Raw genomic sequence first — 22,097 nt, 5'->3', positions numbered from 1 at the left:
AATATCAGAGGTTATAGAAATATCCTAGAGAAAACAAATGCATTCAAACATAAAGATGGCAAATAAAAATCAAACTTTGATTAATTTAGTCATGTATGTACATTATATGCTGTATGTGGGTAAAGTGATTCTTGAAATATTTGGGTAGAAGGCAAAAAATGACTGCTTTGTAAGGTTGCAGACTCCTGTATTAGGCAAAGGAATTTGCAGTCTACTAAGTCTGTGGTTTCTTCCCAGGGGATCTATCTTATCCTGTCCACTCCCACCATGGGGGATGTCAAGAATTTCCTGTATGCCTGGTGTGGCAAGCGGAAAGTCACCCCAGCATATGAGATTCGTGCTGTGGGCAATAAGAACCGACAAAAATTCACATGTGAGGTGAGAGCCTAATGTTGGAGTATATCTGTGAAAAATGCAAAGCAAATGCCTTTCATCTGACACATGGTAGCTTTCTTGGAACAAGTTGTCTAAAAGGAAACTAACTCCTGATTCAATCACTAATAGTGACTGTGTTGCTTTTGTATCACTAGTAGTGATACACTACTGTATCACTATCACTAGTAAGAGTTTGATTGAGTAGGTATTTTTATTTATTTGGGGCAGGATCCAGTCACAGGGACTTCTCAGGCCCATTGATTTCAGTTGGCAAGAGCTAAACATAGATTTAATTTTCTCATTTAATTAAGTGGTGTTGAAAAGTAGGTAACTTTGATTGGATTGCATTACTTAATATCTCCCATCCCCACCTTCATTCAGTAGCTGACCTGCAAGGTAGCTTATAGAACTAAAAAATAAGTAGTATCCAAGAGTTTAGATGCCTTAAATGTCATTTTATTCTATAAGCTTATTATTGGTGATAAAATTGTAATTTAAAGGCATAAGAAATCTTTTTTAATGTAGAGTCTTCCAGATTATTTTGATGCAGAAGATCTAAGTACTTGGAGCAACCGTTTTTAAAAGATCCTTCTAAACAATTTTTGGCCAACTTTTTTGGACAAGGACCGCAAGCCCAAGTACAAAGTATGAGAGTGGAGCTCTGGCACATGCCATATGCAGCCCCACTTTTTTTTCTCTCTAGCCAGAGCTGGGTAACAGGAGAAGCAGGCATGACGGCAGGCCCAGTTCAGTGCTATAGCCAAATCCTCATCCTCCTCTCCAGATGTGCCACAAATCACTGCCCTCTGTGTCATTGGCAGCTGTGTGTAGGCTCGGCCACAAATGGACTAAACATTAAAGCAAAATGGTCAAGTGAGAATCATCAGTAAGGTCAGAAACAAAGTCAGTCATAAAACCAAAGATCTAAGTAAGGAGAATGGGGCTGCTGCTGTATCTATAAGATACAGATTCTTAGAATACTGTAGAATAGGAAATTTTTAGCAAAAGCAGTTTCTCTCTTTGACAAGCTGTACCTGACAATATCTCTCTCATTTTCTCACTCTTCTTACAATTCTCTTTTCTGACAAGCTGCACCTGACAATATCTCACTACTGCACAACTAATAAAAGTACATAAGCTTTGTCCTTGTGTCCAATGGTATGTGCAGGTACATGTTCTCTTTTTCTCCTCCTTTTCCTTGGAGGAAAAGGGAGAGAACATTCTTCAGGAGAATCTTAAAGACCTGTCTTTTTAGCCTAGCTCTTAACAATACCTTGTTTTAATTGTAATTTTAATCTGCTTTTGATTGGTTTTTTAATTAATTATGTTGTATTTTTGATTTTAGTGTAAACCACCCTGAGCCATTTCAGGAAGGGCAGTATAAAAATCTAAATAAATAAAATAACTAAATGTGGTTTCCAGAGAGTGCCACTGTATGGAAGAGTTTGGGGTCCTGCAGTGCTCACACTGGTGAATAGGGATGTGTACATATTGGTTTGGAGGCCCTGCTATGGACCTCCAAACTGGTTCGAAGGACTGGCGGTTCGCGGGGGGTGGTGGTTTACCTTTAAGAAGCAGGGAAGGTGTCCCCCCCCCCCGCGCATTTCTCCCGCTGGCACTGTGTTTAAAAATGGTCCTGCACGGCAGCAGCATACCTCCTTGCTGCTCCAGTGCGTGTTGGACTGGAAGTGCCCGGTGCGCGTGCGCACGGCAGCGGGGAGGGCGCACTGTCAAACTGGTTGCTGCCTGTTCCGTGCACATCCCTACTGGTGAATGGCCAGCAGCACCCAGTTTGGGGTGGGCCAGTGGCACAGTCTAACATAAGCTTTGGGATAGTCCCCAAGGTCTGTTGGAACTTCTGCCTGCCCAAGGCCACCTCCTGCCTCTTCCCAGTAACTCTGTCCACTTACTACAGCCTTTCCCCCTCAGTTGTTTGACTCCTATTCACCTGAAGCACAGTACCTCCAGTGATTGTTGCTGGTGTCTATCTTATGTTTATTTTTAGATTGTGAGCCCTTTGGAGACAGGGATCCTTCTTATTTATTTATTATTAGCCAGCCCTACACAGAACATCTGTGCACTCTTTGGGGCCAGCGGTTACCTCTCCCCCCACCCCTTCTGCCCCAGTCTCTGCTTCTGGGCCCAGCCACCTCTCCTCCCCACTGCCACTTCTGCCCCCCCTCCTGGGCCTTGCCACCTGCAGCAACCAATCCTCCTGGGTGTGCCTCAGCCAATCAGGCGCGTCCGCCGCCCAGCCAATCAGCTGGGCTCTGGGGCACACATTCCAAGGCACATCCAGGATAATTAATATTATAGATTTCTCTTTGTAAACTGCCCTGAGCCATTTTTGGAAGGGTGGTATAGAAATAGAATTCATAATTAATAAATGAATGAATGAATTGAATGAATGTATGTATGTATGTATGTAGCTCCCCACCACCATCACCGCAGTCTGGATTATGCTGTCATGGGAGGAATTCGTTGCAAACATTGGCTGAAGTTTGACATGCCACTTGCTCCACTTGCCATGAGAAGATTCACACTGGCATATCAAATTGTACTGTGTCTTTTTGAGCATCATAACTTAAAGATGACTGGAAAACGGTGTTTATGCAGTGAACTGAAGTGCTTCTGAGATTTCTTTGTGTTTTTCCTTCCTAAGCCTGTATATAAAGTATACAGGCTTAGATACAGACATTCAATAAATAAATATCTACTTTCTACAGGTTCGTGTGACAGGCTTCAACTATATTGGTATGGGCAACTCCACCAACAAGAAAGATGCCCAGACCAATGCTGCTAGAGACTTTCTCAATTACCTTGTTCGGGTGAATGAAATCAAGAGTGAAGAAATTCCAGCTTTCGGAGTGAGTGGTTACACCAGGACGTGTGGTGTATTTTTGCAATGCTTGATGTGTGTAATAGTTATATAGTCATGACTAGATGTGCTTTAAAAATGTTTTAAAATAGTTGCAGCAAGAAATACAGTTGTCACAAAATATTTGTGCAAGTTTGCATATTTATAGAACTTGAATCATTTATTAATGGAGATGCTTTATCTTGCCGGGTGGGGTGTTTTGAGGGTTTTTTAGTGCTTTTTAGAAGAGGTAGGTCACCCTCTTTTTTTAAAAAAAGACTTTTTTTAGAGGTAGGAGAAAGGAAGGAAGGATAGACATTGTTGTGTATGGCAGTGCTACACATGTTTAGAATTACAACTTGAATCTTTACAAAATACCCTTTACCCCACGTAAAATTCTTTAGTCTTTATAACTACGAACACCCCATCCTTTCTTTCTTTAGAGAACCTGTGAGGAGAAGGTCCTTAAGAACATTAGAACAGCCCTGCTGGATCAGGTCTGAGACCTATCTAGTCCAGCATCCGGTTTCACACAGAGGCCCACCAGATGCCTCTGAGAAGCCCACAGGCAACCCCACAGCACCCCTTGGGCCATGCCCTGCTGGTGCTCCCCTGCAGCTGGTATTCAGAGGCATCAGCCTGGAGGCAGCCTATAGCCATCAGGACTAGTAGTCATTGATAGCTCTGTTCTCCATGAATTTGTCTACGCCTCTTTTAAGATTATCCAAGTTGGTGGTCATCACCACATATCATGACAGAGAATTCCATAGATTAACTATGTGCAGCACTTCGTTTTGTCAGTCCTAAATGTCCTGGCATAACCTCCTGGCTCAAGTGCTGTGAGGGATAAAATTTTCTTTCTATCCATTCTCTCCACACTATGCATAATTTTATAGACCTCTATCATGTCTCCCTTTAGTTGTGGCTTTTCTAAGCTAAACCGCCTCAAACATTGTAGCCTTGTGTGCTTCAGACACCTGATCATCTTGGCTGCCCTCTTCTGCACCTTTTCCCAGTTCTACCATGTTGCTTTTGAGATACGGTGACCAGAACTGTACACAGTACTCCAAATGTGGCTGCACCATATCTGAAAAGGGACATAGTAGAACTGGGAAAGGTGCGGAAGAGGGCAACCAAAATGGCCGATATCATCTTCCTTATGAGGCAAGACTACATCTGGAACATTTTAGCTTAGTACATTCGCTTTTTAGCTTCATTCGTTGACCCCTGCTCAATTGTGCTGCCCAGTAGCTTGACCAGATGGCAGCCAAACAGGAAGACTCCATATCCCCGTTCCCTTCTATGCAGTAGGAAAATGAGACCTGGAGTTTCTTTTGTTCCTGTCTGGTCTCAGTGCCTCAGACACCTCAGCTGAAGTCAAACGGGCAAACTCTGTGACTGCCTTTCCTGCTCTGCCGCAGAAAAGGGAAGGGAGCTTTGCTACTTGGCTGATGCAGCTGGAGTGCTTCAGTGGAAAAGCGGGCAAGCGGATACAAGGCCAGCCAAAAATTGTGAAGAGCTGCATAGAACTTACTTTCATAGTTGATTAAGCGCTGTACAGGGAAAACACTGAGCAAAGCTTGAGTCACCTTTTTTTTTAAGCAAGCATCTCTTTAAACTCAATGGGGAATTCTGAGATTGGGGGAAAGTATACTCTTATAAATAGCCCAGCATTGCAGTTGACAGAGTAAATGTTCTTGCTTAGGTAGGAGCTATGGCTGCTCCTGGAGGAGGCATTGCTGGAGCAGCAGAAGGTGGAGATGGATCTGATGTTCCTTTGGGAGGCCCTGCTCCTCCTCATCTGACTCTAAAAGCGGAAGTGGGTAAGGAACCCCTATAGCATAATACACCTGTGTTGAACTGTGTGTACTTTATAAATTAAAGTGTGTGGGCAGGGCAGGGATGGTGAATGAAATTCAGATTAGTCTTTCTGTCTGAGTATCCACAGCATGTGTGTTGCAGCTAATAGGAAACACCTGGGTTTCTTTCTTCCCTGCTAGATGGTGGTCCTCCTCCTGGGAGTGGAAGCTCTGGATATGGTGTAGCTCAGTGGGACCGTGGAGCCAATCTGAAAGATTACTATTCCAGGAAGGAGGAGCAAGAGGCCCATGCAGTAAGGGCTTTTGCATTGATTTTGATTAGCTATGTTCAATACTTGTTAGAGTTCCAGCTTTGGTTCATAATCAGGATTGCCACCTCTTGATCCAGACAAGATATTTCTGTGTGATCTTTTTTTTTTTAAGTGCTCCAGGGAAAAGAAATAATTCTGCATGAAATGCTCAGAAAAAATAGCATTTTATACTTTGTAATTTACATATTAGGTCAGATGTTGGTTGTTCTTACCCTCCCCCCACCCACCAAACAATAATAGCAATATTTGGAGAATAGTGGAAGAACTGAGCATTCTCCAAAATAGATTTCAAGGTTTGTCCCTCCTACATCTGGGCCTACAGAACAGCAGCAGAAGGGGTGTCCAAGTTCATCACACCTCGTACTCCTGCAGCTGACTTCTGCAAGGCTGGCAGTGACTGAATCCTTCCTGCTTAGTGTGTTCAGAGTCCCCAGTGTGTATATCTAGAGTTATTAAAACTATTTGCTTTTTTGGAGAAATGCTTAGCTCATTGAGCTTGATGTCAAGAGTATTGAGAATTCAAGATTGATTTGTCTTACACCAACATGTAGCATAGTTTATACAGTGGCAGTTGTAAACTTTTAATTACTGCTTGTTTCTGCCACTAGACTTTGGAATCAGAAGAAGTAGACTTAAATGCTGGCCTTCATGGGAACTGGACCTTGGAGAATGCCAAGGCACGTTTGAATCAGTTTTTCCAAAAGGAGAAGATCCAAGGAGAATACAAATACACTCAAGTGGGGCCTGATCACAACAGGTTTGCTAGTTTTTCTTCTTTGTGTCAGTGTTGAGAAGCTTCTTGACAAGAAGCTCCTTTTGGCTGCTTGTGTATTGTACTTCCCATGGGGAAATAGTGTTGCCCTTATGGATTGGTTGGGTAACTGAGACAACATTATGTTTGTCATAAGTGACAAAAATCATGTTAACCAGCGGAAACTATTTATTCACTTGAGTTTGAAAATTGTTTTCTTTGTGAGGTTTATTTCATCTGTTTTCCTAGTGGATAAAAAATAGCTCTGACCATTATTTTAGCAGTCAATCTGTGACATTCAAGAAGTGGAAGTCCCTGTGTAACACTCTAATATACATAAGAATAATTCTGCTGATTAGGCCATCTAGTCAAGTGTCTTGTTTCCCACAATGGCCAACTGGCCTCTGGGAAGCCCAGCAGCAGCAGCAGCAGCAGCAGTAGTAGTTTGTTTTTGGTCACTGACCAGAAAAATACAGATACATAAAATTCATAAATACACTGAAAAGGAGAGAAGAAACTCAACTAAGATTATAATAATTGCTATCTTCAGTAGATGGCAGTTAGGCAGAACTTGGGGACTAGAGCCCACCAGTAGGAGACTGGGGCATATCCCTTTCCCACTATTGCTGCCTTGCATCTGGTATTCAGAAGTATACTGCCTCTGAACCTGGAAGTTGCATACGTTTGGTGGAGATCATTTTGGAAAGAAATAACCCATGTCACAAGAGGATACACATTAAACAACCTTGGAAATAAGTGATCAGAGGCTGGTTGTCTGTCCTTCCTTGCTCCCAGCATCTGATCTCTCTGCAGCCACCCCTCCCTGCTGTAGCCCAACAGTACTCTTCTAGGGAAGCACTGCACTATGCTATGGCAACTGTCACCTCGACACAGTCTCTCTTTCTGTCTTAATGCCAAGAGAGCTAGAAAAGGAAGAGAACTTCCATAGTGCTGCGCTTTTCCTGCTGGGGAAATACAATGTCAAAATACACCTGCCAACCCCACCTCTCTCCTCTTTGCCTTCAAGCCAGGAAAGAATAGGCATGCTGCAGCCATAGCCAGTGGCTATGCCACAAATAGGCCAGGAGACTTAAGGAGCCAACAGTACAGCTGCCATTTGCTGTATTTTCCTGGTCAGGGCAGGAAGGTGGACCAATGTAGTTGGACCTCAGTTGTTTGCCAGGGAAGTTGCTATTCAGACAAATTGCAAGCTGCCTTACATATTATTTAATGCGACATGAGCTTATTAGGTAACAGGCTTGATTTCTGGCTTTAAATGTATCTCTTGCCATTTTCCCCCTTCAGCTTCTATTGGAGATATTTCTTTCTGTATTGTTTGAACATGGAAATATTGCCGGTGGAGTTACTGCCTTTTGACTGGCCCTGCTCCTGTAGGTTTATCAGCAGCCTGTGAAGCGTCTCCCATCACTTTTATCACTGTGCCAGGAAAAGTGACCACCTTCTGCACATTGGACTGCTCTTAAAGACACAGAAGCAGGGCTGGTGAAAGAGTTGGAATATCTGATTGATGGACTTCTGAAGATTCTTTTTTCCTACAGCTGTGGAAGTCGTACTTGTTTGGAATGAGGCTTCTCTTCGAGTGCAGACCTTAACATCCATTTGTTTGATGAGATGACAGTATGTTTCTCAGCCTGCTTGCTGTTTTTCCAGAGAGCATTCCAAGGTGTAGTACTCATTACTCCCAGGAAGGCTCCGATGGATCACTCTTGTGCTTTTAGGAAAGAAAAGGGATGGTATTGGAAACATGCTGTGATGTGTCTTTTGTTTAGACTTTCTCCAAAATTAGAATTTGTTTTAAGCAGAAAGAAGGAAAGCAATTGTACACTTGGCATAACCCGTTCACATTTGCAGAAGATGGCTGCCAGAATCTGAGAGGAGACTTTTCTGGGGAAGCATAGATTCTGCTATATCAATAAATTCTGATCTTTCAAATCTTTTTTTTTTTTTGTTGTTAGTCTTAACACCTCCTGCAAAGGAGAGATGTGTGTTTCACGCTGTACTTTTCTTCTCAGAGTGAGTAGCGTGGCTGGTAAGGGTGTTACATTTCTGAACACAATTTCCACATATTTCTAAACACAAGCATGTTTTCCTGGTGCACATAATGATGTGCTCTAACAAATGGTGGGATGAGAGGGTGACTCCACAGCAGCATCACAGTTTGAGTTCCATGCTGAAAGGGGTAGTTGACTGTGACACCAGAGATTTTTGCTCATTCACACATGTGCTGCTGCTTAGGCTGTACTAAGCAATCACATGGGAATCTATTGTCAATTGATTTCTGGTGTCGCTGTTCCCCCCCCAGGTGGAGGAGAATGCATTGAGTGCTGAATATAAGCCTGGCTGAGAAACATACTGGCATCGGTGTCATTAATGAAAGGGTGGCTGTTGTGTCCCTGAAAGCCAGTGGCCTTTTGACTCATGAAGCCGCTGTGCCTGAAGGTCAGTTTACTGGTGATTTAGGAAGGGGCCCAAGGAAAAGCTCCGGGCATCATCTAACCTCCTTTGTTTGCAGTGAGACATCAAGACCTTGGCCTTGTTGAAAGACGTAAAGTATTCTTTCTGCAGCATAGTAGAAATACTATTGGAAGGAAATTGTACCCCTTAAAATCTAAAAACAAACACTTTGGATTGCATTTGTATGTTAAGACCCAGTGATTCTATAAAAACATGGTTTGGATTAATAACCCATCTCAAACCATTCATACAGGCAGGAGATACCTATATCTACATCAGCTTATTCATTTCTGTTAGTTTCTGGTTAACAAGGTAATTTGAAAATGGTATTCTTGATCCTAAGCGTATTACCTTGGAAATAACCAACAGCCCAATCGTATGCATACTTACTCTGAATCGGGTCTAAGTCTCACTGATTGCAGTGGATGCACTGTCAAATGTACATGTTTAGGATTACAGCCTTCTCCACAGGGTGCTCTAATGTATATTTTCAAGATACTTGGGAAACGAAACCTGTGCAGACTTGAGAATAAGCCCCATTGAACTTAGTGGGATTTCCTTCCGCGTAAACATACATAGGATTGTTCTGTAAGTATCTTGTGTCAAAAGGGACTCCTAACTATAGTCAAACCCCTTAACACAGGTTTTCTTAACCTTGGACCCCCAGATGTTGTTGGACTACAACTCCCAGAATCCCCAGACATAGCCTTTGTGGCTGGGGATTCTGGGAGTTGTAGTCCAACAACATCTGGGGGCCCAAGGTTAAGAAACCCTGCCTTAACAGATGGAAACAAGTGCTCTGTGGAACTGCCTATGTATATTGCTGTCTTGGAGGTTAGTCTCGGCCTCAGGTTTATTCTTCCTAGACACTTTTTCACAGAACTGCCATCTGTATTGAGAGACGTGTTACCCATCTTGGCAGTCGAATCGTACTTGGATTTTTGTTGGGGCAGAAGTCTGGACTTAAACGGATATTTGTAAAACTAGAAAAGGCAAAATCCTTAATAGGTTTTTAAAATGTGGCTCCCTTCTGGGTTTGGGTTATTTTAAAGTATGGTTCTACTCTGCAAAATATCACAATTTTAGTTTAGATTAACTTAGTTGTCAATAGATCCTGCTGACCCTACATACTCATTTGTCAGCTTCTGGCTTAATCCATTCTTTTTTCGATTCCTCACAATACAAATTATGAAGCTAAAATTATCTTAATAGCTCAGCCTTTAAAGCATGATGAGATCATAATATGCTTGGCAAGAGCTGCTCATTTTACAGTAACTTCAGAGTAGAACCATTTTTTAATTATGCAAGTTCTAGTTGAGTTTGGAAAAAATGTTAATGTTTGAATTTTGATGCACTCTGACTAATGGCTTGGGAGACCTGGCTGTATTGGAGATATCCAGCTCCTCAGAAACTAATTCTGCCTCTTCTGTATGTGTTGCAGGAGCTTTATTGCAGAAATGACTATTTATGTCAAGCAGCTGTCCAGAAGTAAGTGTTTGTCCTATTGGGAGTGAATGTCATGGCATAATTTTATGCAGTAACAATGGGAAAGTCTTTTATTTGCTACCGAAACCAATGTTGTCAGGGCTGGCCTGAGGTGTGGGTTGGATTCTTCAAGTGGTAGGTTCTCGGCAGCCTCATGGCAGCCAGTCCACCCACCCACCCACCCACCTCCAGATGGCCTGCAGAGGAGGAAGGTGAAATGGTACTCCCACCCACCCACCCCTTAAGAAAAAGTCAGGGTGGGAGAGGAGAGATTTGAAAGAAGGAAGGAATTATGGGTGTGAAAAGATAAACAGAAAGGCGAGGGCAAGATACCTATTTGGTGCTCCACTTCAGGCCGCTGAATGTTGTTAAAGAGCCTCAGTTGTTGCACTGATGCTCACTGCCATAGATCCTGCTTGACAAGAAGCTTGCAACCAGAGTACTTGGCTGGCTGGTAAAAATCAATAAGTAAAATTCAGATTTGGGTAGTGGTTCCAACATCCATAAGGACTGGGTTCTGCGCCTGCACAGACCATTCTTCGGATAGAATTTTCTAGCTCCTCGTGACGCCCAACCGTCAACAGCGCGTGGCTGCAGTACCTTTTAGCGACGGTTAGGCGTCCCTTTTCTTCAGTTTCTTGTTGACTGCCAATGCGCTTACATCTTCAGGAAACTTTGCTCCTCAGAATGCTATTTGGATTTTTCAATCTGCTCCTCAGATTGCTATTTGGAGTGCAATCCCATCCAGAACCAGACAAATCCCCTCATTCTGATTGGCTCTTCTACTGACCCACAGCACCTCCTTGCCTTGATTCAATCTCAATTTGTTAGCCCACATCCAACCCATCACTGACCCCAACCCCCAATTTAGGACATCTGGCACGGACTTTGGCTACCCAAAATTCAGTTCAGTAAAATTCAGTTCCATCACTTCCACACATTAGTTCTTAGCCCTCATTGCTCTTTTAGGGTTGCCAGATCACCATGCTGTAATGAAAATGGGACCCACAGCTGCTAGACTCCCCCTTCTATTTAGCGTCTAAAATGCAACATCCCTTTCAGCGGCTGTAGTGTGTGTGTATATATATTGCATACATGTATCAGACTGAAGGGATAATCCTTGACTGAAGTTACTGACAGTTATGTGAATTTTCTGGGAAATTATGAATTGGAAAAATTTCTAGTTCCCTAAATAATGCTGATGTCACTTGGCATGTTTGTCTTGTAGAAAAAGTACTGTATTTTTAATTTTATGGGCTATGTAAATATCTCAGAGGTTTTCTTAATAGCCGCAAGTATTAGAACTGAAATATCTGATTAAGAACAAATTCAATAAAACACGTGTGGTTTAAATGCTATATTCAAGCAGATTTAAAGCTTTATGTGAAATCATTTTTATTGGAATATTTGAAATATTTGGAAATCTTTTTAATGATATTACACAGCAGTGTTGTATACCAACACTTCTTATCTTCAGCTCTCCAAAAGATGTGAGGCAGTGCTCTATTTTCTGGAAGTGAAACCAGAATTAATAAGTTTTGGTTTTACTTTCAGATGAGTGATGATAACTTCAGCTTTTGCTGTGTAAATCAAATCGAGATCAGTCAGCTGAATTCATATCTTCATGTTTATGTATATTCCGATTGGATTTGCCCCAATTACAAAATCAGTAGGGGCCGTGCCCCCCCCCCCACGCACATACCTTTCCTAGAGATGATGATCTTGAAAAAGTTAACTACAACTTTAAAACTGCCCAATTTGTCTGTTATTGTGTGCTACACCCATTCATTCTGATACATTGTTTCATAACATCAATTAGTATTCTCTGAAATCGAAACTTTTCTGCAGAAAAATATAGCAGTGTAAACTTGTCCAGAAAACGTCTCGCCCTGCATTGCTAGTTACAGAGTGTTGAAATAAGCATTTAGAAACATAGGACAAGTTTGGCTGATATATTCTTGATAAACACTTCCCAGTACTTGATTAGGTGTTCGCAGTTAAGTTCTGAAGTAGTTAGACTGCTGTGTGGATAAAGATTTAAAGTGCAGAGTGGTGATTCTCAGGCAATTGGATGTTGTGTCAGCATTTGTGTGTTTAACTCTTCCTTTCTATAGGAAAAGAACCAGAGTTGGTTCTTTACTGGCCAACATCATATTTAATACTTCTGTGTTGCAGGAATTTTTGCGCGTGAGCATGGCTCTAACAAAAAGTTGGCAGCACAGTCCTGTGCACTTTCTCTGGTCAGGCAGCTCTATCACTTGAGCATCATTGAGCCCTATTCTGGGCAGACAAAGAAGAAGGAAGGTGAATCGGTGAGTCCAGTCTAGTCCTTTTAGTCACTTGCTCATCGCTGGCAACAGGAGTTCACCACAGGCAGGAGAAAAGGGTTTGTGTGGGCAGATGGCAGTACCCCGCATTGCAACACACATTGGTCTGATGGTCTTCTGACTATAGCTTGCTTCTCATTTTCCTAATCTACAGTGCAGTTTCTCTGTCCCATGCTGCTGTGATGATGATACAGTGCAGAAAGTCAGGAAGAGTTCCAACCTGGCAGTCTTGTCTTTCATTTAGATTAAGGACCAAGAAAACCCTTGCATTTTCAGCATCCAGAAGGGAGAAGGAAGAATGCTACATTTATTATAGTGCATAGCATTTTGGAGAAGAATGGTGCCATGTAGTAATGCATCAGACAGAAATCCATCAGGTGTATCTGTCGGAAATGATTATGGCTTGACTGGGGATCTGTTGAATTTCTGACTGGACATTTAATGTGGTGTTTTGAGGAAGCACTGTGCAGTGTTCCCTCTAAGGCATGTGCTCACATGACTTTTTTATGTGCACTCAGTTAATTTTAGATCCCCCTCAGGTTGAATCAGGAAGGCCCCACTCTGAATGCACGTGCACACACATGACCTTGGTATTGACGCCCAAAACACAAGTCATTCCGCACACAGATGGGAGAGAATAATGGCACTGTGCCATGTTGAGATGCATCAGTAGGAACCTAATCAGGGGCATCTCTAGCAAGTGATTGGAGATGCTGTACCTATTTTATTATGTATTTATTATTTGATTTATGTACTGCCCTTCAAAAAAAGGCTCAGAGGGGTTTACATTAAAAAAAATTAAAATCAATTAACATTTAAAATCAATACTAAATCAGTTAAACAATTAAAATATTGAATTTCTGTATGGATACATCCCTCCCCAGCCCAGTTGCAAGGTAAGGCAAAGTGTGGGTGTATGGAGCTTCATTTCCAAGTCAGCATAATATATGAGTTTATTAATTATTTACAACTTATATGGCACAGAAATTAAAATGGGCACCTTAACATGTGATCTCCATGCTTTTTAAGTGAAAATGGAAAGTATCATAATTCACATCTTAAACAGAAGCTTTTGGGTTTACTGAACTTGGTGGTGTTTGGTTTTGTGTGTGGTGTGGTTTAAAGAAAGGAACATATTGCTCTACAGTCTGCCCTTTAGGCAGTATGACGTTTTGGGTCTTTTGGGCACATCAGTGTCAGTTTAAATCCTATGCGATAGGCTATTTTGGCTATAATAACCAATTTTGGAAGAAAAAAACTTGAGGATTATTGGTGACCATTTGAAGAGGCAAATTTACAGCATTTAGACTCTACAGCCTACTGAGGGACTTTCACAATGACATTTTGGTGCTATTTTGAAAAGTGCCCCCTTCAGGCCACCATGTGTGTGAAATGCAAACTTCCATGCTAGAGGTGTGCAAACCGGCTCAACGTCGAGCCAGTTCGACATCGAGCCGGTTCAGTTTGGGGTTGAACAGAACCACCCTCTGTTAGGTCCGAACCCGGACTGTTCGAGGGTTTGCCAATCTTTTATTTTTAGAAAAAAAGTTAAGGTACTTACCCCCTCCGGGGAGTTGTTGGGGGTGTCCGTGGAGGCCCCTCCTCCCCCCGCTGGCCTCAATGCAGCCCAAACAGACCCATTTGACCGGCTCTTCAGCCCGTTCGGGCCTTCCCCCTTGGCATGGTGGCCATTTTGGAGGCCGCCATGACTGCGCAGTTGGCCTATGGGAGGCCTGGCATGACCCACCAAAATGGCTGCTGCGCAGAGCGGGGAGGCCCAAAGCCGAAGAGCCGACCAAACAGGCCGTTTGGGCTGCATTGAGGCTGGCGGAGAGAGGGGGAACCTCCATGGACCCCCGCCGCCTCCAACGATTCCCCCAGAGTCAATAAGTGCATTAAAAAATTTTTTTCCTGTGGTTTTTTTTTTTTAAGAGGTCCGCGAACCCCCCAAACCATGGGGTGGGGTTCAAGGGGGTGCCGGACCGAACTGGCCCGGTCTGGTTCAAGTCCAGTCCGGACTCGAACCGGGCCAGCCTGTTCCTTGCATATCCCTATTCCATACGCATAAATATTTACTACCTGAAATATACCACTGGTAGCAGGAAGTGAAATATTTTGACATTATTTGATTTTTAGTCCCCACATTAGAGTGACTGAAGGTTGGCCGGGCGGGGATACATGTTCTCCATGTGCCATTAACAGGAACCTGTTGTGTGTCTCAAATTCATAAAACAAGGTTTTAGTCTTCTGGAGATTCACCATAGGTGGAGTATATTTTTAAGTGCTGCAAAACCTTTCTGTATAGATTAGGCTGCTGCTGGATGGTTTTTAATTAGGGTATTCCATACTTTAGAAATAGACTTTTGGTCCTAATTTAGTTCTTTTCCCTCCTACTCCTGCTTTTATTATTTAACCAGATTGGAATGAGGAAACTGACAATCTAATAGCATAATTCTCCCAAAATAGGTTCTTCTAACTCCTGTCCTTTCAGTGGGAGATTGCCAAAGATGGGCAATGTTATCAAAATATTAGCATGCTAAACCGTTTTTTCCACTTCTTAAAATATCCATAGTGGTTTTAAAAGATTGGGTGTTTTTCCTGCTTTAATTTTTAAAGTTTTGCATAATATGACATTTATACACTGTTTTGGTATTCAACAAGGTGCATGAGTGTAGTAAATAACTACTTTATTTATTAACCCCATAACAGTTGTTCTCTTGGCAGCTCACAAAGTAATATTTGAAACAGTACCAATTTTGATAGTTTTCTGTGGTAGTTTTTCCTATTTGTGCTTTTTAAAAAAAAAAACTGTTTAGCACTAAGAATAGTCCATAACTTCCTTTTCTATAAGTATATCAATGGTGTCAGATTTTTCTAGTTGCTTAGTTTGTTTTATTTGAGCCTGTCCTTATTTGGCTGTCCTTGTTCATGTTAATCTGATAGGTAGAACCTTATGAAGTCAACCTCACTTCTGACTTGGAAAATCAGCTGCAAAGTCTCATAGAAGAGATGTGTCTTGAAATTGTACCACCGGTAAGTGTAGGATGAAGAATAGTTCTTCCCCCCACTCCCAACTTAGTTTTGCAGTTGATTGGGGTCTCACACTAGAATGTTTCATTTTCTAACTTGCAGCCTTCTGATCCCAGCTGTCCTGCTGTACTTAACATAGGGAAGTTGGCCCACTTTGAGCCATCCCAAAAACAGAATCAAATGGGGGTTGTGCCCTGGTCACCCCCTCAATCCAACTGGAATCCATGGACCAGCTGCAATATTGATGAGGGTCCTCTGGCATATGTAAGTCCACAGTTCTCAAATTCTCCTAACTTTCCTTAGTCTCTTGTGTGATACGTATTTTACCTTTTTACAGAAGCTCTTGTGTCAACTATTCATTCACTTAGCTTAATTGTAGCAATTTTAAGGAATTATGCGTCTTCAAACCCTGTGTTATTTTTCTAGGCCACACCAGAGCAAATAAGCATGGACCTAAAAAACAACCTCACATATCAACTGGAAAATGATCAGGAGTTGCAGAAAGTAAGTCTTCTGATATTTTGACCTTATGAAGGCTCATGAAGGGTTTTTTCCATTGAGTTAGCGATAATTGCTAGGATAAAAATTGGGAGTATTACAGCTGATATTAGCCAAAATGCTTATGACCTGGTTTAGCCTGTGGGTTACTCTAGGGTAGAGTAACCCTAACCCACAGAAAGGTGGTCTGCCAGCAAACTCAACCCCATAACATTGCCTCACCTCCACTCCTTCTTCCTGCTTACCTCCTAGTAGTGCTTGATCTCTAAAAATTTGGCCGGGGGCTTCTCTTTGGAGGCACTTCCTACTTCTTCTGCAGACCCAGGTTTCTGCCTCTGGATAAGGATGTAGGTTCTAGTGTCTAGCTTGTTACCATGCTTGCTCACACCTACGTCTCTTACACATGTGAGTACAGTTTGTGTGCCCCAGGCAGAGACACCAGATAGAGTTCAGGGGAATTGCTCTTTGAAGCTGGGGGGACCTTTCTCTTCTGCAGCTAACCCTGACCATCTGGGAAAGCAGGCAGCTAACTAGCACCAAACAAGCATATGTGTAACTTTGAATTAGGTCCAGATAGCAAAGCATCACCATAAATTTCCCTGGGGCAAATGGGTCGAAGTCAGAGCTTTTCCAAGGTAACTTCTATTGAAAAGAATCACCACAGTGATCAGATATTGGCTGAAAGCACAGAAATGAAGGCTATTCAGAGAGAGAAGTGAGGGGGGGATGACCAAATCATGTTGCCTGCAGGGAAGTGAAAGTAAAAAGAGAGGCTGATTGAGAATGTAAAGGGGAGAGAGAAGGAGCTGACAGGGCTCTGGGTGTACCAGTTCAGTCAGTGGCAAGGAATTGTCTTGATTGCATTAGGGTGAGGTCAGGTAGTCTGTTGAGATTTTGTTGTGTCCTAGAAGCCTTGAATTTGATAACCTGAAGCAATTTTTCCTTCATTAAAAATGTAAGAGCACGGAAAGCAGTTCCTGCCTTCCCCAGGCTCGTAGCATAAGCCCTTCAAGGATGTTCAGCCTGTTCTAGATGGGGTTCACGCCCCCTGAAGAACCAGGTTTGCAGTCTGGGCATGCTTAGTGGTCCTGCACTGTCTCTAGCGGCTCAAGTGGCCTCTGTGACTTGGAGTGCCTTTTAACAGCTTGGACTGACACGCCAACTGTGACCTTATCTGGATGCTGATAGCTTGGCCACAGCTACCCATCCTCTGGGAACCTCCCACCTAGATTATTGCAATGCACAGTAGTGGGGCTTCCTTTGAAAACAGTCCGGAAACTGCACTTGGTCCAAAATAGGGCCTCAAGATTATTAACGTGGCTGGGTATTTTGATCATATCATGGCAGTGTTGGCTCCCAGTCTGTTTCCAGGCCCAATTCAAAGTGCTGGTTTTAACTTTTAAAGCCCTATACAGCTTGAGGCCAGATTGCCCGAGAGAATGCCTTGCCCCATATGTCCCTGCCCATACCTTGAGACCTTCTTTAAAGGTCCTGTTCCGAGTGCCCTCACCAAATGAGGTGAGGGAGGTAGCTGCTAGGGAGAGGGCCTTTTCAGCAGTGGCACTCTGTCTATGGAGTAGCCTCCCCAAGGGAAGTTTGCCTAGTGGTGTCACTTTGTTCTTTTAGACATCAGGTGAAGACTTTTCTGCTCGCTCAGGCCTTTTAAAATCAGTTTTTTAAATGTTAGTGTATTTTATTTTGTATATTATTGAAATTGTTGTTTTTGTGTTAATTGTATCTTTTATTTTATTGTTGTGTAATGTAAAGGTAAGGTGTGCCATCAAGTCAATTTCAGCTCTTGGTGCCCACAAAGCCCTGTGGTTTTCTTTTGGTAGAATACAGGAGGGGTTTACCATTGCCTCCTCCTACACAGTATGAGATGATGTCTTTCAGCATCTTCTTATATCGCTGCTGCCCAATATAGGTGTTTCCTATCGTCTGGGAAACATACCAGGGGGCATTTGAACCGGCAACCTTCTGCTTCTTAGTCAAGCATTTCCCCGCTGTGCTACTTAAGGTGACTGAGTCACCCAGAAAACAATTTGCTTTGGGACAGCTAACACATAAAATTGTTGTTACTGTCTGACCATCTTGCTTACTTGCTATAATTACTGAATATTAATTATGAACTACATTCTGCCCTAGATTCTTCAAGAGAGGGATACCCTACCAGTGAAGAAGTTTGAGCGAGAGATTCTGGATACCATCCACCAAAATTCTGTTGTAATCATCCGTGGGGCCACAGGTTGTGGCAAAACTACACAGGTTCCCCAGTACATTTTGGATGAATATGTCCATAATGGAAGAGCTGCTGAATGCAGCATTGTTGTGACTCAGGTAAAGAGTGTATTCAAAGCAGTATCTATGATTTTACCAGATATTAGCAATACAGTAATACCCATCAAAACTAATTGCCATATATTCACGAGTTAACCAAGCCACAGTATACTTACTAACTGATCCGGTGCAGAGCATCTGCATGCCTCTTCTTCTCCCCGCAGCCGCTGCATGCACCCGCCTGCCGTGGCTGCCCACCTGCCATTTGTAGCTGCCCGTCTGCTGGGCCCACTCGCTGGTCACGGCCGCTCCGGCCGGCCACCTGCTGGGGGCCACTCACCTGTCCACCAGCCGCCCATCTTCTCCCTGCTCCCCTCGCGGCCGGCCATTTGACAAGCCTCTGCTTCTCTCCCCCTGCAGTCCCCCATCGCTGATCGGCAGCTCTCTTGCGAGAGTTGCCACACATGGGATTAGTGATGGCTGCGCCTAAGAGAATTAAATATATAGATATATAGATGCTTCCACTCCATCATCTTGTGAGTGCTTTGCATATTGTTGCAGTATGCCTGTCGCATTAATTTGCCAATTGCCTGTGAAAGTGCAAACATTACTTTGCAGTGGATGATTGATATTGATATAGCTACATGGAGGAAATGCAGGTGACTAAAATCAACAATGTGTTGAGACGTGTTCCAGCATTATAATGTAATGATAGAAATAGCCTTGGTTTTAATTTTTCTGCTTGAGAGAGACTGGAGTCTGGAATATGGATATTTTTGAGGTGAAAGATCAGAGTTATTTATAGTGTGTGGCCTGATTATAAAGGATTTGGGACCATTTGTTTATTTCTTTAAATTCATGCTGGCTATTTTCATTGGCTGCTTTGCAGTAATAAAGGCAATACCAGGAACAATATTTCAGGATGTGAAGCACCAGCACGGCATTTTTAGCTACTGTCCCTACACAGAGATGAAATAATATTGCTGATGATTACTAGATTCATGGCTTCCAGTGTTTGGGCACTTGGGTGTTGGGCACCTGGCTGTTGGCATGTGTGTCATTTCCCGTTTGTTGAAAGGGAAGTGCTGTTGGTGAATTAGTATAGCTTTCATATTTAAACAGACAGAAATTTCCTTTCCATACAGCCCAGGAGGATCAGTGCTGTTTCTGTGGCAGAACGGGTCTCTGCCGAGAGAGGAGAAGAACCTGGAAATAGCTGTGGCTATAGTGTCAGATTTGAATCCATGCTTCCCCGACCTCATGCCAGTGTGATGTTCTGCACAGTAGGTGGGTAGTGATTTCTACTTCTAGGCTTGGGTCTGTAGAGAACTTGGAGCTCAGTAAAAATAGAAGAAAACTTTCCGAATTGATGATACTCAGAGTCCTGAAAAATATTGGAATGTTGGAAACTCTTATTCTGGATGGCCCCTCTCTGGATGCTTTATACTGGAGTTAAAAGTGGAAGTATATTATTCTGTTCTTAATCACTGGGCTTATTAGAGAGATGAGGTGGATAGAATACAGTAGTGATCAGAAGGAGCTGTGAAGAAGAGACATTTTTTGCTCGTATCACTTCTTTCCCCATAACAGAGTGAGGATTTTTGTGAACTTTAAAGTGTGCACAGTGCATCATATTGCCCTCCCAAAGAGCTTGAGTAAAACAACCACTTTCCTGATACTCATCATCTTGTTTCTTTAAGGTGTTCTCTTGAGGAAGTTGGAAGCAGGGATCCGTGGAATTAGTCACGTTATTGTGGATGAGATCCATGAGAGAGACATTAATGTGAGTAAGCTCTGAACTGTATCCCAACAGGTGGCCTGTTCACCGCCTGACTTTCTGTACACTTTTTCTAAGCATTCCTGTTGTTCCGTGTGAAAAAGAATGTTTCTGATCTGGAAGTGATCTGTTGTCATGAGAAATGGGTTACTGCACCTTCGCAGGGACCTCTCAGAAAGATTAACTAGCTCCTCTTTGGTTCCCCTCCCTGCCGTGCACATGCTCCGTGCCTAGCTTTTGTTGGCAGCCGGGCACCATTCTGTCTCAGTTTCTTTTCGACTGCTGATGTGTTCAGACCTCTGGTTTGCTGCTCCTCAGTTTTAGAAAAGCAAGTGTTACTTTGAACAGATTTTCTAGCAATAACTTGGACTGTGACCTGAACTATTCTTCGTATTTTCCCTTGGACATTGTTCTCAATATTTAAACTTACGGTACTTGACCTTGGACTGTAAGTTGACTATCCTTGGGCTTTGATTCGTACTTGGAGACTGCCTTCCACGGCTTTGCCATCGGAAAAGTCATGGCTGAGAGAAAGAAAACTACGTTTAGCGTTGCTTTCAATGTCAAGCAAAACTTTCCTCAACTGATGAACATGAACTCTGTTTGGGAGAGAAACATGTCCCAGCTTCTTGTAGGATTTGCAGGTCCTATTTGAAGCAGATGCTGAAGAATCGCTCTTTACACCTCAGAACCACTCTCTACGGAGGTGTACTGCATCCGCCAACACCAAGGCTGGAATCGACGTTGATGGTCCCACTTTTGATGTTGGCCCTGAGGTCTGTGCGTGCACAGTCTCAAACCCCGTGGGATATTCTCGAGGAGATTGTCTTCAAGAAGCCCAAGTCTTCTGACTGTGGGCATAAGAAGTGCAAACGACATCATGTGGCCTTCAATAGCGACTCACCGCCTCCAAAAAAGCATAAGTTGAAGTTGGCTCATTCTTCGAGGTCGAGGACCCCCTCCCCATAGACAGTCCAGTATCGACTGCTGATGCCGTCATTGAGTCTGTTGAAGCCGCTGTCTACCGATGTGGGGGCTGGTCTTTTCGTGCCCTTTTGGACACCATCATGATCTGTACCTCCGACCATTCCATCAAACTCGACCACAACCGCCATCTCGGCATCGATGTCGACACCAATTTTTCCAATACTGACTACTTCAGTCTTCAGTTCAACTTCCTCGATGTTGACGGTCGATGCCGATGTGGGTATCCTGCACAGTGTTCCTCCATCTTCAATGGCTATGGCTATCTTCAATGGCAACTGCATAAGCCGCTTTCTCTCTCGCCTGTGAGGACACCCTTGAAATCGCCTCTTACGCTCTTCGATACCGCAGACGATGCCCTATTGGATGATGGTACTGCTAAGTCCCTGTTGAGTGTTCTGGACTCGACCACGAGTACCCCTTCGGGTTCTACATTCCAGGGATTCCTCACTCTGGGTTTGGATACTGAGCTCGATGTTGAAGACAATGTACCCCCTAAGACTCCTTCGATGTCTCCTGTTCGGATTGGAGCCAGGTCTTCCACCTATATGGTGCTGACGGCTGTACCTACTACTGCTCTGCCCTTGAAGCCACCACCTTCCTTTGTGCCACTTCCTTTAGTGTCTCCGAAGGACCCCATTCATGCCTGCGGGTTTAAACATACTATTTCTCTGTCCACACAGCTGGATTGGGCAGAGTTCCAATTATGGAAAACTCAGCGTATGCTGCAGGGCCTGCTGCCTCATCAACTTATGCTCCCTGTACAGCAGTGGGTGCCACCTGCCCAGCCTCTGGCACCACTGCCGCCTAGACCTTCTGTACCACTTCTGCTCATGAGCCACTGTGTTCAGATGACACAAATGCCACTTGACACCCCGGCATTACCGGCAGAGTCGCCTTCTCAGGTGCTGGTCGCTCCTGTTGGGCTGGTTCCAGATCTATCCGCGCCTGTCCGTCCCCAGGTGCCACCTACACCAGTTGAGCCTTTGGAGTCTTCAGAGGAAGATTCATATGATTCTTCTGACTCGTCTGACACAGACACAGTCTGTGACGGTGATGCACCAAGACATCCTTCTGATCCACCTTCGGATGTGCCTCTGAGGCCTTCCACGTCTCCCAACGAGGAGGTG

General features: G+C 43.4%; 1 protein-coding gene across 3 annotated transcripts in view; it reads left to right on the top strand.

Annotated features, from left to right (window-relative positions):
- The window catches only part of DHX9 (DExH-box helicase 9), a 55,509-nt gene that overhangs the window by 1,427 nt on the left and 31,985 nt on the right, over positions 1–22,097 (top strand). For 2 of the 3 annotated variants that reach the window (XM_053247844.1, XM_053247843.1), the window contains exons 2-14: positions 238–378; positions 3,102–3,242; positions 4,938–5,055; positions 5,233–5,345; positions 5,972–6,120; positions 10,031–10,077; positions 12,250–12,386; positions 15,345–15,434; positions 15,534–15,695; positions 15,858–15,935; positions 18,075–18,266; positions 19,352–19,493; positions 19,907–19,989. In XM_053247844.1, the coding sequence (XP_053103819.1) occupies positions 268–378; positions 3,102–3,242; positions 4,938–5,055; positions 5,233–5,345; positions 5,972–6,120; positions 10,031–10,077; positions 12,250–12,386; positions 15,345–15,434; positions 15,534–15,695; positions 15,858–15,935; positions 18,075–18,266; positions 19,352–19,493; positions 19,907–19,989 (1,563 nt within the window). In that variant the 5' untranslated portion in view covers positions 238–267. Of the gene's footprint in view, positions 1–237; positions 379–3,101; positions 3,243–4,937; positions 5,056–5,232; positions 5,346–5,971; positions 6,121–7,782; positions 7,799–8,437; positions 8,575–10,030; positions 10,078–12,249; positions 12,387–15,344; positions 15,435–15,533; positions 15,696–15,857; positions 15,936–18,074; positions 18,267–19,351; positions 19,494–19,906; positions 19,990–22,097 lie in introns of those variants that run through there. The other variant, XM_053247845.1, reaches the window with a different exon arrangement.

The sequence above is a fragment of the Hemicordylus capensis genome, chromosome 4 (genome assembly GCF_027244095.1).
Source record: "Hemicordylus capensis ecotype Gifberg chromosome 4, rHemCap1.1.pri, whole genome shotgun sequence".
In the NCBI taxonomy this organism is placed as follows: Eukaryota; Metazoa; Chordata; class Lepidosauria; order Squamata; family Cordylidae; genus Hemicordylus; species Hemicordylus capensis.
This window is presented reverse-complemented; position numbering and strand designations above follow the sequence as displayed.